The following is a 15,958-nucleotide window of genomic DNA, read 5'->3' as shown; positions in this document are numbered from 1 at the left end:
TGTTAACTGGGGAATATCTCATTTAGCTTATTAAAAACAGTGTAATGAATTAAAAAACCCAACTCATTTCCTCCTTTTTCAACCTTTCTGGCGCTCTTCTTATTTTACTGGCTTTTCTCGCCCCTAGCTATTTTGCTGGAGGCCATCAGTGAAGGTTGCTTTTGTAATCTTTGGTGCCCTAAGTCTGCATTGCTCATAGTTCTGATTCCTTAGGAAGGTGTTGTAATTCTGCTACTGTTGGAAATTTTCTTGAAGACAGATTAGAAGATGATTTGCCTGCCTTCAGTGGCAGTACTGATGCCCAAAGCTCTTGTCAGTTACTTAGAAAATGGGCAGTGATAGAGACCACCATTATCTCTCACTGTGTTTCTGACTGCCATCCAGGGTGGTGGTAGAGTGCCTTCTCTTCCTTTTCCCTAACTGGTAGAATGGCATGGGGACCTGCAGTCTCCAGAGACCAGGTGGACATCATGGGTATACTTATATTGGTCCCAAAGGAGGAAGCTCAGAGCCTGTATTGTTTATTTTTCCTTTCACATATCAGTTAGATTGGGTAGTCTTATTACTGAGGGGTTGGGCTTCCCAGGTGGCACAGGTGAAGAATCCACTTGCCAATGCAGGAGATGTAAGAGATGTGGGTTTGGTCCTTGGGTCGGAAAAATCCCCTGGAGGAGGAAATGGTACCCCACTCCAGTATTATTGCCTGGAAAATTCCATGGACAAAGGAACTAGAAGGCTGCAGTCCATGGGCTTGCACAGAGTTGGACATGACTGAACGATTGAACACACACACATTGCTGAGAGTTTGGAATAAAGAAATAAAAATGAAGATTTAAAATCTTTTTTTTTTCCTGTAAATAATTGTAAAAACAACACGTGGAAAAAATAAAACTCAAGTCATAAATAATTTTTAGAATTTCATGGAAACAGATATATGAATATTATTTAAGAGGGATTCAAATTAATATCCCTAGTTACAGCCATTGTAAAATCTGATCTTTACTGTCTTTGGGACCTGGTATAAGTTTCTATGGACCTCGGTTTCTCATTTAGTAAAATGAGTACCTGTAGATCTTTCTAAGAATCCTTCAAGTTCCTGCATCCTGTAAAAAGTATGTGAAGCAATGGATTGTTTTCTTTTTCAAAAATTTTAATGTATCTCCCTTTTTCCTTGTAACATTAAAGGCTTTATAAGGAATATAGGCTAGGACCTAAGTAGAATAATATAAAAATATGCCTAAGTTCTTACAGCAAACAAAGTAATACACTTTCTGCAGTTTTCAGTCTAGAAAAAGCTTTTCTTAGTTAAATTATTTTAAACTTATTAATATGAAGCATTCTAAGGTAGCCATATAGACTGCAATTTTAGTGACTTGTTTTTAAAACTTCTCTAGACCACAAAATCACAGTAGTGCTAACCATAACTATGTCCATGTTACTTCCAGAAGACACTTTTGATTCTCTTGTAATTTTTCCTATGTTATCAAACTAGGAGTACATAATTATTTACATTTTGTATGTAGAGTATTCCCCTATAGGAATTTTCTTGAAACTAGACAAAAAATAGGAAGAATGGCATATTGTGTTATCTCAACCTGTGAAAGTTAAGAAAACACGTGTGCATGATGGAGGATCTCCAAGCTTAGAAATAAAAGTTATGAGAGAGGCAGAGTTTAAGAACTTGGGCACCGATTAGGTAACATCTTTCCTGTGTCAGTCTCATCATTTATTAAGTAGAGAGCGTAGTATCCATCTCACAGAATTATTGTAAGAATTACATGAGATCATGCACGTACACCTACTAAGTATGCAATACATGTTAACTGCTATTATTGTGGTGGTGGTGGTTAAATATGAGAAGGCTATCTGAGCAAACTCCAAGTCAAACGCACATATAGATATGACACAACTCCTTCATTCACCCTCATCTACTTTCCTTAGATGACTGGCAAGTGAGGAAGAATTATATCTTGTGTCTTCTCCTTTATGGCCTGAAATGTTTCACTTTTTAAATTTTTGGGCTGGCTGAAATTCTATATTTTTTAAAAAATTTTGATTGATGGATATCATATACAAAAAAATTCCGACCCCACAGCATACCCCAAAATCTATTCCTCCTGGGGTGTTCTAAACTTGAAAAATAAAAGCTTAGAGAAGATAACATAGGAGATTATATTCATAATCAAATGATAAATATAGAGATTTTTACAAACAGGGCATAAAATACTTGTCATAAAAAAAAAAAGTCAAACTTCATTAAATTTAAGAACCTTTGTTCATTAAAACATATCACTGAAAGGGTGAGAAGACAGGCTACACAGAAGAGAAAGAGGATATCCAAATGGGGGAAGGAAGCAGGGAGTGAAGAAAGAAAGAGGGGAAAGAAAATTCCGAATCATTAGTAAACAGAAAAAAATACATATTAAAACTACAATTAGATGCCATTTTATACTATCCAGATTGGCCAGAATTACATCTGACAATGACAAGTGTTGTTTAGGAGGAGGAGGAATGAGAACTGTCGTATACTGCTGGCATCTCAACTTTGAAAATTATTTGGGTGTATCAGCTACAGTTGAAGAGACCTGTGACCTGACAGTTCCTCTCCTGGGTGTAGTCCCTCACAGGAATAAGTATGTTGATTAAAAGGAACATGAAACAATGTGTGTAGCAACATTATTTGCAATGTGTTATCAGTAGTAGAATGGGTAGATATGTTGTGGTATAGAGATGACCAATGAGAAAAATGGAAATTTTCGTTTGATTAAAATGAGTTAAATAAAAGAAGGTGGGTTGGAGAGAGAAGAGAATGTGACATTTTTGGACCATGAAGTGCTTTGGAGATTAAAGACCGATTCTAGTCCAATATGAGAATAGGTAGACAACTTCTTTATTTTTTCTTTACTGTATATCACATAATTACTTTTTCAACTATGTGGGGTAAATTTTATCTACGATTGGACCTGCTTGGGAATATACATACTTTTTCAAAGTATTGTTCCTATGGGAAATTATATTTAAGCTGCAGCCCACTCGCACAAGAAACTTTTGGAATGTAAGATGGCTTGGGTTCTGTCAGAACATTCTTAGAATGATTTTTCCCTCTGTTTCATGTATAGCGTTTCTTAGACATAAGAGTGTGTATTTTTCATTCTAATAGACCTTCTTTAAAACTTTGAGTAGCTGCTGAGTAAATAGAAGCATTATAATTCAGTTACTGATGCCTCTTTTTTTTTTTGAACTTTTAACACCTGTCATCTGTGATAATATTACCATAAATTGAAGTCTGTTCTCAGAAAAGAAGAGATTGACTTTCTATACTAGATTTGTCTATTTATTAACCATTTACCTCATTTAAAGTATTAGAATTAAAGACTTATTACAGTTTTTAACACAATTTAACCTCACTTCTTAGTCAGAAAGAAGTAGATATTGTTTAGCATTAGGGAGAAATATATATGCAAATATGGGCTTCCCTGCTGGCTCAGTGGTGAAAAATCTGCCTACAGTGTAAGAGACGTGGGTTGGAGACAGCGGTTCAATCCCTGAGTGGGACAGATCCCCGAGAGAAGGAAATGGCAACCCATTCTAGTATTCTTGCCTGGGAATCCCATGGACAGAGGAGTCTGGCAGGTTACAGTCCATGGGATTGCAAGAGTCAGACACGACTTAGTGATTATACCACCACATGTATATATATATGTGTGTGTATATGTATGTATATATATAATTTTTTTTTCTTCCATCTCATAGACTGTCACAGCTTTGGATTATAATCTTGTTTTGTGAGCTCAAATTCAGGTGTGTTAAATTTGTAGATGTGATTTGCAGACAAAAGAACTTTGTTTTATTTTCCCTAACCTTTTAGGGGGCTTCCCAGGTTGCCCTAGTGGTAAAGAACCCTCCTGCCAATGCAAGAGACATAAGAAATGTGGTTTTGATCCCTGGGTTGGAAAGATCCCCTGGAGGAGGGCATAGCAACCCATGCCGGTATTCTTGCCTGGAGAAGCCCATGGACAGAGGAGCCTGGCGGGCATAATATAGTCCATAGGATCGCAAAGAGAAGGACTGAAGTGATTTAGCACAGCACATTTTGCCATTACAGTCATGCATTTTAGTTGGTATAAAGTCTAGTCTTCCCCTCCCGCCCCAACCCGTGCTCAGTATAAAAAACTTTAGCCCTTCCTTCTTTTTTTTTCTGTTCATCAATAGTGTCCTATTTGGAAGAGGCACTTCTGTTTATTGGGTTGGCATACTACGTGAAGTAGCTTGGTTTGGGCAGGGTGCTTGACTTGTTAACTGACATGATCTTGCCTTATCTAATTCTCATTTATAGAATGAGTTATGGTTAACAACAGAGTAAAAGAACTTTCTCTTCTGCAAATGAGATCTTGAACCATTTCCTTATTTTCTATCATCCACATAGCTTTTAGAGAGCAGGTTAAAAATCATTTAAGATTCTCAGCTCTTATTGTGCTTTGAAAAACACTTAATTAATCTTGTTAAATATCACCTTCATGATCATAATCATAACCTTAAGGAAAAGAGTGCCTCTTTCCTTTGGCCCATTTGTTCACGGTGGGTGATCTTCTTAGTGCTGAGATTTTCTTTCAGCCTAAATGCTAAAAATTCAGTATACAGTCATTAATAGAGATGACAGCTACAGTAGCATTGTACTTATGAATATTCATGAAGTGAAATCCATAGCATTAATTACATTAATTTACATACCTGAATATAAGTGAACCATAAATGATAGCTAAGCCTAAAAAAAAGAAACAAAAAAACCCTTAGTAGCCGTATATTGTATGCTTTTTAAAAAAATAAATGCTATTTAATAAGGGTGGAGATGACATTTCTTTCAAAAGGCATTTGGGTATTTAGAGTTAAAGATGTTTTTAGTTAAGGATTAAATCACAGTATAATCCTACAGTGTTCATAGGATTTTGTAGGGCTTAAAAATGTTCTTTAAAGGACGAGCATGTAAAGAAAATATATGATTTGAACACAGGAGAAACCTTTTATATGAATGAGGGAATTAGTGGTTACTTGATTCCTTCTTTAATTGAGGTATAGTTGACTTACAACATTACATTAACTTCAGGTATATAACAGTGGTTCAGTATTTTTATAGATTATACTCCATTTAAAGTTATTACAAAATGATGACTGTATTTCCCTGTATGATATATCCTTTTTGCTTCTTTATTTTATACATAGTAGTTTGTCTCTTAATCACATACTCCCCCTTTAGTTTTAGTTTTTAAAAAAATTTTATTGTATAGTTGATTTATAATGTGTTTAATTTCTACTGTATAGCAAAGTGACTCAGTTATACTCGTATACATTCACTGTTTTTCATAGTCTTTTCTGTTACGGTTCAAGATATTGAATATAATTCCTTCTGCTATACAGTAGGACCTTTTTGTTTATCCATCCTATATGTAATAGTTTGCATCTGCTAATCCCAAACTCCCAATTCTTCCCTCCCCTGCCCACTTGGCAACCACAGTTCTGTTCTCTATATCTGTGTGTCTGTTTCATAGATAGTTCCTTTTTGTCATATTTTAGGTTCCACTTATCAGGATACCATTTGGCCTACACCCCTATCTTGCCCCTCCCTATTACTTGATTCTTATTTGGGATCATAGCTGTTTTAGTCAGTGAGTTTTAAATTTAACATATTCTTTTGAAAGGAGTCATGATTGGAAATAATTCATATTCTATGAGAATGAGATTTATTTTCACCCAGTTTTGTGATTGAGAAACTCCAATTTCAGAAAAGTTTCATGTGTGTGTGATTAGAAATTAAAAGCATATGTGCTATAGAGGTAGTATAACAGCTATAGTGGTTATGAAAGATTTTAAAATCTAAGCCAAAATGCCATAACTTGAATTTCTTTAAAATATTTGATGTTGAACATCATCTTTGCCTCAGATACAGATTATGTTTGTTTTCAAATGAATTGTCCTTGAAAAAGCATATCTGAATTAACTGGTTAGCCTCATTATATTCAATCAATATTTGAAAAACTGACTGAAGCATTTTCAGTTAATATAATACTTTAAAGTGACACCAAGAAGGGTTTTGCATTAATAAATGCAAAATAAAATTTAAATTATTTTGTTTCATTTCAGTTCAGTTGAATCGCTCAGTCGTGTCTGACTCTTTGCAACCCCATGAACCGCAGCATGCCAGGCCTCCTTGTCTATTACCAGCTCCTGAAGCTTACCCAAACTCATGTCCATTGAGTCATGATGCCATCCAACCATCTCATCCTCTGTCGTCCCCTTCTCCTCCTGCCCTCAATCTTTCCCAGCATCAGGGTCTTTTCCAGTGAGTCAGCTCTTCACATCAGGTGGCCAAAGTATTGGAGTTTCAGCCTCAACAACAGTCCTTCCAGTGAACACCCAGGATTGATCTCCTTTAGGATGGACTGGTTGGATCTTCTTGCAGTCCAGGGGCCTCTCAAGAGTCTTCTCCAACACCACAGTTCAAAAGCATCAATTCTTTGGCGCTCAGCTTTCTTTATAGTCCAACTCTCACATCCATACATGACCACTGGAAAAACCATAGCCTTGACTAGATGGACCTTTGTTGGCAAAGTAATGTCTCTGCTCTTTAATATGCTGTCTAGGTTGGTCATAACTTTCCTTCCAAGGAGTAAGTGTCTTTTAATTTCATGGCTGCAGTCTCCATCTGCAGTGATTTTGGAGCCCAAAAAAATAAAGTCAGCCACTGTTTCCCCATCTATTTGCCATGAAGTAATGGGACCAGATGCCATGATCTTAGTTTTCTGAATGTTGAACTTTAAGCCAACTTTTTCACTCTCATTCTTGTATAATTTCATCTCATTCTTGTATATTTTCTATTTTTTGTATGTTTAGAATATATATTGTATGTAATTTAATAATATGTTATTTAGATTTTATGCATATAAAATATATATGCACATATAACTTACATATGAAATCATATAGTATCTGGCAGGAGTGTTCAGTCAGAAATAGTTGTTGGAGACTGTTGACTTAAAGAATGATGGAGAAGACAGTGGGGTGACATAGGCCATCGCTCTGCTTACTCCCCATTTCACAGTAAGACCTTCGGTAAGTCACCTGTTCTGTCCACAGTGTGGCCATCTTACCTGTGTATGTATAGTGGACTGACTGACAAATTAGTACAGTGTGGTCTCAACTGTGGGTAGAAGTTGCTGAGAGCAAGCACCCTTCTGATGGTCTCACAGGGGAATTTATTTCTAGAAGATTGAAAAACATGGATCCCCAGAAACTACCACAACATTGTAAAGCAATTTTATTCCCATAAAAAACAAGAAAGAAAGAAAAACATTGGGCCACTTGAGGGCTACATTTGGTCGCCAATCCTGAGTCCTTGGTAAAGTGCTTTCATCTTTTGGGGGACAGCAAATCTCTAAATAAAATTAATAGTATTGTTATAGTAATAAATGAAACAAAAAGTAATTATCTTTTTGGACGGCATATTTTTTTTTACTGTTCTCTGAATGAATCAAAATTAGACTATGCACAAGGTTTTGTTAAAATATTCTCTTTCCCAAAATAAAATAAAATAAAATATTCTCTTTCCCTTTTTAAAGTTCAAATAAAATATCAGTATTAAATGATTAATTGCTCACTTTTATTACAGCATATAAATCAAACATAATGGATGGCTATGTAGTTGCTTGGGCTAACTTACTAGGAAATAAATATATCCCCTACAAAATCATAATTATGTCCTATGTGCAATTTTTCACCTTTTTATTTTATTTAAGATTTATTTATTGATTTATTTTTGGCTGTGCTGGGGCTTTCTCCAGTTGTGAAGAGCAGGGAACTACTCTTTGTTGGGCTTTCTCTAGTTGCAGAGCACAGAATCTAGGCATGTGTGAGGACTCAGTAGTTGTGGCTCAAGAACTTAGCTGCCCTGTGGCACGTGGGATCCTCCCCATCAGGTATCAAACTGTGTCCCCTGCATTAGCAGGCAGATTCTTAACCCCTAGAGCACCAGAGAAGCCCTCACCTTTTAAATAATGGTTTCTTCTACATATTAAATTCCGTTTTAGATGTAATGGATGTATACTTTCAGCTAATTGTATGTGCTTCCCTGGTGGCTCAGATGGTAAAGAATCAACCTGCAATGCGGGAGACTGGGTTTGATTCCTGGGTTGGGAAGAGCCCCTGGATGAGGGCATGGCAACCCACTCCAGTATTCTTGCCTGGAGAATCCCCATGGACAGAGGAGCCTGATGAGCTACAGTCCATGGGGTCACAAAGAGTCAGACACAACTGAGTGACTAAGCACGCAAATTTGGTATATTGGGACAGTTGACATTTATACAATAGTGATTTTATTTGAAGTAATGATATTTGACTAATTGCCAGATTTTCCAAGGGTTTCATATTGACTTTTCATCAAACATTACTGATTTTCCTTCTTACTATGGAATTTATTGAACCACAACACTGTGGCAAGCATAATGAGGTTTTAAAGATCTCTGCCTACAGAGATCACATTCAGGTAGTAAATATTAGTATTTAGATATCAGATGCTTTTGTTAAAAGAAATGCTCACTGTGGTGCAAAACAAGAACACAAAACCTTTCTATAGGCTGCCCCCCAGATTGTTAATAAATATCTGGTTTTGTCATTTTTAGCTTGCTTCATTGAACTTTGAAGAGATTGTACAAATGAAAGCAAAGTAGAATAGCTTACTTTTTTCTTTCCTTTAGACTTTAGGCATGGAGTCCCTTTCCATTAAATTATTCTAGTGAGAGTAACTGAACTTTTTTATTATGCTAGTGTTTTAAAAGCTCATTCAAGTTGATATTTTTCAAGTTTTCTTATGATAAAACCATATTTCATTCAGACTGTTATCATTTGTAGCCGCTATTTTTCATAATCAAAATATTAAAGAAGACTGACACATTAATATAGACAAATTATTTCAGGTCATTAATGCTGTGGATACCAATGAAATACCATTCTGAATCATAATAGGATTTTCCCATTTGCTTTATTTTCAACACAGATTTTGTATTAGAACTACAAATATGATGAAGACAGTGGCTCTCAACGTAACTATACAGCAGGATGATTTGAAGCCTTTTAAAAATTTACAAGCCCCAGACCTCAAGGATATCTTTAAGTCTTTCAGATGTTCTCTTTGCATAGGCAGAATTGAGGAATACGTAGGTATAGGAGAGCAGATGCTCGGTAGCATAGGTGAGAAGTATTATAATTATCTAGTGGTAACCTCAGTGGTTAAGCTTCAGAGCCAGAAGTAAGGGGGCAAATGCTCTGAACTCTCTAAATATAGCAGCTATTAAAGTTTTTCACGTTAGCCCAAAAAGACGTCTTTGACCCTGCTTATGTCTAATACTGATAGTTCTAGTTAAGTGATTTCTTCAGCCTTGATAGATGGGAGGGAAGCATCAAAATCAAACTAGGAGGCTGTTGGTAAAAGAAGTTACAGCTGTCAAAAATGGGAAGATAGCACAAACAGCTGCCTTAGATCCTGGTCGTATGAATGGTCATACGATAGTCGTATGAATGGTCATACGATAGTCGCATGAATATGTTGACCTGCTGTCTAATGTTGATCTTCATCTAATCTACCAGAGATGGTAAATTATGATCAGTATTCTCTGATTGAGGAAACAAGATAGTTTTTGTACATTTTAGAAAGATTTTTCAATTTTAAGTTGATTAAAGCAAAGAAGGTGTAAAGATTTTATACCTAAAATATTTATTTACCTGAAAGATTCACTTCTGTAGAATGATAGTGTGTTCCCCAATAGTAGCAGATAAATGAGGCATTAGGCTTATGGAAATGAGGGGGGAAAGCTGCTGTATCTATTTGGCCAGATACAGTTTTCAAATGTCGATAGTAGAAGTATCTATTTCAGAATCTTAAATTAACATAGCCAAATTATAGCTTTTTTCATTTGCTGTATGCTTTTCCAATTTTTTTTTTTTTTAATATTTTCTTCTCCCCCACAGCAATCTCATGGTTTAGGCAGGCCTATCTGGCTCCAGATTGCCGAGTCTGCTTACAGATTCACTCTGGGCTCAGTTGCTGGAGGTGAGTGACATGTCTGTGTGCTGTTTCAAGCTTGTGTTCATGTAATATTATCTCACTAGACTAGGAGAGATCAGCAAAGGTGCAGTTCATTGTTCACAAGGGTCACGAGTTCAGGGCTTTCTGAAGTGTTCTTTATTTTTACCTATGATCAGAGGGCTTGTCATAGCACAGCCATGGCCCCTCTGGCTCCAGTCTGTCTTCAGGACAAAAACCTCTGGAATCATGTGAACGTCTTGGATGCGTGCTGCATTCCGCTAGTTATTATGGTTAAAGCCAGTATGAAGAAATGGAGACTAAGACTGTTTTTTGGTGTTAGGAGTGAGGGAAGGTGGGAAATCAAGATTTGGGGTACAAATCCCAGACACTTAAGAAATAAAAGAACGTCTTAAAGTGATTCACTTTTGCTTTTCTGCTTGTGTTTGGTGTCTTGCCTTTTTTCCCCCCTTTCATCTTTTGTTGGTTGAAGAATATCTAGACTTGTTAGTGATTTGCTAAAATGAACCTCTCTTCTCTGCTCTTGGGCAAAATTTAAGAGGCCTTTTTTTTTTCTTTCTGGCTTAAATCGCTCCATAGAATATGTAAAACCTGAAGTTGCTTTGTTGAGAAGAACCTAGTAGATGTGATTAAAATACTTACGATTTTTCAAAACAAGCCTGAACTGATGAAGCTATTATTTTTTCTTTTCAGTCTCAGTTTTAGAAGTTGCAGAGCATGTTTTCGTTTTCAACAGTTGAAAAAGTTAATACTCTAATTCATGTTATAAGTTTTTTAGTGCCTGAGATATTCTGAAGCCTGGCCTTTTTTAAAAAAACAAAACAAAACAAAACAAAACTGGGTTCTGTAAGTAGGGGGAGGGTCATGTTGAGATTTGGTTCCAATATTATAGCTGTAACTAAGGTCAATTTACCAAAGTGCTGTAGTAAACTAAATTGTAAATTTATAGCCACTTCTGTGTACATATGTAGTTATTTTAAGGGGTAACTGGTATAATATATGGACACTTACTGGAACATATAAAGAACTATGTTATATATAATAGTTTAATGTTAAAGAAAATTGAGTGTTGACTATCTAATGTTGGTGACAACTTGAAAATTTGCTACAGTTGTTCTCTGTAGCAGCTGTATTTATGGATCCCAGTGGTTGCTAGCCTCTGATCCTTCATCTGTGTATGAAAGAAAGAAAAACTACCTAAAGTCTCTTATGTGAGAATAGATACTGTGTTCTATTTCCTAGTTCTCTGAGATGAGATTTGTTGTCCTTACAGATTCTCCATTTAATTGTGCTCTCTTTTAAGCCTAAAAATTGTTTTATTTATAGCTGTGGGAGCCACCGCAGTATATCCTATAGATCTGGTGAAGACCCGCATGCAAAACCAGCGTGGCACCGGCTCTGTTGTGGGAGAGCTGATGTACAAAAACAGCTTTGACTGTTTTAAGAAAGTCTTGCGTTATGAGGGCTTCTTTGGACTCTACCGGGGTGAGTAAGTGAATCTCAGCTGCTGAAGTTAAGTGAGTTTATCTCACCACAGCAGACTTGGCCTCACTCATTATGAAAATCGGTGCATAGCCTGTTCAGTCAGACCAGGATTGTTTTTCTTCTTATTGTCTCCTTGTTCATTTCCCCTTTTTACATTCTTGCTGGTAACTAGCTATATTAGTCTGCAAACAAGGTCTTTATTTCTTATTTCTGCCCTCCAAAGCCTGCATTTGTCCCAACATGGGTTTGTAGTCACTGTGCTCTTACAAACTGAAGCACAGGTCTGAGATGAAATACCAGGATGACAGGTAAGAAATAGAGAGCTCCTTTTCTCAGTGAATTTTAAAGGAGAAATAACACCTCTTCTCTTTGAAAGAGAAGCCAACCTGCGCTTTGGAGGTGAGTTTACTTGCTATTCACTTGTTTCAGCTGAAAGAAATAGCAAATGTTTTTGTCTCTTCCAAGGGGACCATTCATTAAGTCTTTGCCAGTGAGTCATCTGAAGTTTAAAAAACAACAGAAAAGGAAAGCTTTTTGCTCCCAGTCCCATTCTTGCTCCACTCCTCCTCTTCGCTTGGAGGCACTGAGTGGAAGCAGGCTGTCTTTTGCAGGGAATGTGATCACCAGCTGTAAGCTGAGCACAGTGCTGTCGGCGTCAGAGGCAGCCGCCATGCAGAATTCTCCCCAGCACCGTCGGCTTTGTAGGAACTTGTTCTCTTGGGAGAGGGAGACTTTCATGTACGTGTTTTCACATTAGAATTTAGAGTTTCCTTTGGGAGGGAGATTAATTTTTTAATCCCTTTGGGCGCCACTTGGAATTCTTTGAAAAACTCTCTACATGCTCAGGTCCAGGGCATTTATGTAATTTACTGTACTTGTTTGTTTGCACACACAGTCTCATTAATCCTGAGCTCATTCTGAGCCTGAACAAAGACTGGGCCTGAACAAAGCTTTATGCTCGTGGACAGGAGGAGAAACACCTCTGATTGGTAATATGTGCAGATACTCAAGTGAAAAGGTAGTTCTGATATACTTGAAGGAGAGGGTCACAAGGATGTTCATTTTTGGCATTTTATGTAGAACAAGAGAGTGGTTCTGGAATCAAATTAGGCTCAAATACCCTGCCCTTGAGAAGGAATGTGATGAATTTTCTTAAGATATTCAGAACTCTAGCCTGTCTTGAATTCTAGCCATACAACAGAATTCTAGCCGTACAACATGCGCAGAGGTGTACATTACCTAGAATGCAGGTCTGTGCATGTCAGTCTTGTTTGAGACTTTATTAATCACTGAATATCTGAATTCTGTTTATATGAAACCTGATGGTTAAGTGGTGCTAAGTGGCTTTTTCTTTGACATCTCCAATCTTTCTTTGTTGAATAAGACTCTTTCTCCCTGTTTGGTATACTTTAAAAGAGAAGGAACCTAGATATACATACTGCAGTTTACCTTCTCAATAAATGGATGCTTACAGAAGATTTTATTTGAGAGAGATGTCATATTATTTGGATTCAATATAGCAAGTTGGGGGTAGGGGGTAAAGAAATTATTAGCTTGATTTAAGATGTGAGCTGATAAAATCAGTCCTTTAAATGAGAAACTGTTATATTGGGGGGAAGATTGTAGGAGTCCTGTATGAGAACACTATGTTGAGATTGTCATATATTGTTTAGAGCTGGTCCATTATTTTGTCAGATGATTGACAAAACTGTTGACAGAGTAGCCTAAATTTCTTTGTAGGCAGCAATGATAAAATGACATAAACCATCAGTACTATATTAAAATTCTATGAGCCTTACTGAGGCAAGGTTGTAAAACAAATACTCATGCTGACATGGTTGTATGGGAATCAGATTAAAAGTAATAAGGCCTGATAATCATGAGAGAAAGTTAAGACTGCCATCTGCTGATTTATTCTTTTAAATCAGCTGCTACCCATTAAAGGTGTGTGCAGATTTGTGTTTGTCATTGATAATTCAGTTTGACTGACAGTAGCCTATATATATGATTACTTGCTGGCTCTCAATTTGTAGAAAATCACTCAGCAATATCCTCAAAGTAGGCTTAAGATCAACAGTGAGCATGCAAACACATACATAATTTCCCCTTGCCTGGGTGATTTAAAGGCTATAATATGTTTATTGTTAGCATCTTTAAAAACTGTATGCAAAAATGTATTTTAACGATTTGGATAATCTGTGTGCTTTAGAAAGTTGAGCCTTGTGAATAGCTACAGATGTTGAATTGTTTATATATTTTTTTCTTTTGCAGCCAGCCTGGAAAATTTAACTTTCTGAGAATAATGGTTTCCTTTATTTTAGGAGAATTCTTTTGAAATGACTTACGTTTGACATATATTAGTACATAGGCTAACAGTGGGCTGTGTTTTCCTTGTAGAGCATACCCATTAATTGGTACTTTAAGCTGCATTTTTCTTTATAGTTTTGGCTTTCTTTTAAATAAATGAGCACTAAATTTTGTGTTTCTCTAAAGAGAAAATTATGGGAGTTGATTTTCTGTACTAGCCAAGCCACTGTGTGCTATTACACAGGTAGCATCATTTGTGGCAGAACCTGGGTCTACTTAACAGGATGCTTTCCAGAGCTTTTCCAGGCATACATCATTGGCTTCTCTAAAATGTCTATGTAAGTTAGTATGTTGTTGGTGGTAAAGAGAGGGAATGTGGTTCTATTGTCATTGGTAGTGTTCTGGGAGTAGAGAAGATCCATGGGCTCCCTTTCTTCCTCATAGTTTTTGAGAGGTGTTAGATAACTAGACTTTAAAGGAAGCCTGCCTAAGAAAAGGATTTATAGCAACAGACGGTATAACATTGTATTTAACATAAATAATTATTATATACATATGCATAGTTTTTAGGATAATCCATTTTTTCCCATTTTCATGAAAATCCTAAGATGTTTGATGGGTAAATAATGTGGGGGAAAACGCCTTATTGGGCTTGTGTGTTCATGTCTAGTACATCTATGTTGCTTACAATTCTCTTTGTTTACCTAGGTCTGATACCGCAACTTATAGGGGTTGCTCCAGAGAAGGCCATTAAACTGACTGTAAGTTGCTAACTCATTGAATTTATGTCATTTGTTTAGATTATCACTAAGCCAAAAATTAAAACTGCTGCTGGGACTTCCCTGCTGGTCCAGTGGTTGAACCCCACACTTTCATTGCAGGGGCCACAGGTTTAGTCCCTGGTTGGGGAACTAAGATCCCTCATGCTGTGCGGCATGGCAAAAAAATTAAAAACAAACAAACAAACCAAAACTAACGCGGCTAAAACTAGCACACTGTTGAGGCATTTGTAAAATTTTGAATTTATATGTAGACATCTGCTAATTTTAAATTTTATATGAGACAAGTATTTTGCTGACTTGGAAAACTAATGTACCACTAAAGGCAGTGATTGGGAGTTCTGGTTAATTAATGTTGTCTTTCTAATTAGGTTAATGATTTTGTCCGGGACAAATTTACCAGGAGAGATGGCTCCATTCCACTTTTAGCAGAAATCCTCGCTGGAGGTTGTGTAAGTATTAATACTGTGATTTCTCATGACAAATATGTTTCTTTAGCCTTTTTGCACACCAGATATAATACCTGAGTGACATCCCCTCAAGCTCAAGGAATTCTAGGCAGTTTTCTCAGATCGTATGATTTTTTTTAAATATTTTATTGCATAATCTTAACTGGTTTTGAGGCAGAAAAGAGTATTTTTGTCAGCTCAGTCTGTTAGAAGCTCCTGAAACATCACCTTTGACACTTTTTGAAGTTCTAATTCTGTTTCTTTTTAAATACCACAGAAAACAGAATAGTGGGTAGAGTTACCATTTATTTTTATTGACTGGAATAAGTGTGAGGTGACTGATTAATTGGGCCCTTTTATTTTAGGTGTAGGGTTGAGTAAATCATTGTAGTATCATTACAATTTCCCTTCTTTTAAGGACCAGAGCAAGCAACCATAAATATGTTGAAGCTGTTGACAATTTTGAACCCAGAGACTTTATCTTTAAAGTGTGAGCATGACATTGGATTTTGTCCAATTCTCAAATCTAAGTTTGCAGCTCAGCTAATTTGTGGTGTTCCTTTCACATTTAGTAGTACCTAATTTGTTTAATCCATTTTGTCCCTGAAACCCTTAATGACTTCCAGTTGACTTGGCTGACAGTCTTGGCTCAATCCTCTTCAGTTGTTTGTGAAACTGAGGTGATGAGGTCAGTGACCTTTGCAGCTTTTAATTCCAAGAAGATGCCCTGAGGGTCAGAGAGAGAGGTCGCTCTGGATTCTCCTTCATGATGTTTGTCAGCCTGGCACATACCTAGGTCCTTACCTTTCTGCAACCAAAGCTCTTACGGAAGAGGCAGCTGGGTG

General features: G+C 36.7%; 1 protein-coding gene across 2 annotated transcripts in view; it reads left to right on the top strand.

Moving 5' to 3' along the window:
• The window catches only part of SLC25A12 (solute carrier family 25 member 12), a 97,369-nt gene that overhangs the window by 60,130 nt on the left and 21,281 nt on the right, over nucleotides 1-15,958 (top strand). For both annotated transcript variants that reach the window (XM_043487728.1, XM_043487726.1), the window contains exons 10-13: nucleotides 10,018-10,099; nucleotides 11,420-11,578; nucleotides 14,594-14,646; nucleotides 15,036-15,116. In XM_043487728.1, the coding sequence (XP_043343663.1) occupies nucleotides 10,018-10,099; nucleotides 11,420-11,578; nucleotides 14,594-14,646; nucleotides 15,036-15,116 (375 nt within the window). The remainder of the gene's footprint in view (nucleotides 1-10,017; nucleotides 10,100-11,419; nucleotides 11,579-14,593; nucleotides 14,647-15,035; nucleotides 15,117-15,958) is intronic.

The sequence above is a fragment of the Cervus canadensis genome, chromosome 15 (genome assembly GCF_019320065.1).
Source record: "Cervus canadensis isolate Bull #8, Minnesota chromosome 15, ASM1932006v1, whole genome shotgun sequence".
Taxonomy (NCBI): Eukaryota; Metazoa; Chordata; class Mammalia; order Artiodactyla; family Cervidae; genus Cervus; species Cervus canadensis.
This window is presented reverse-complemented; position numbering and strand designations above follow the sequence as displayed.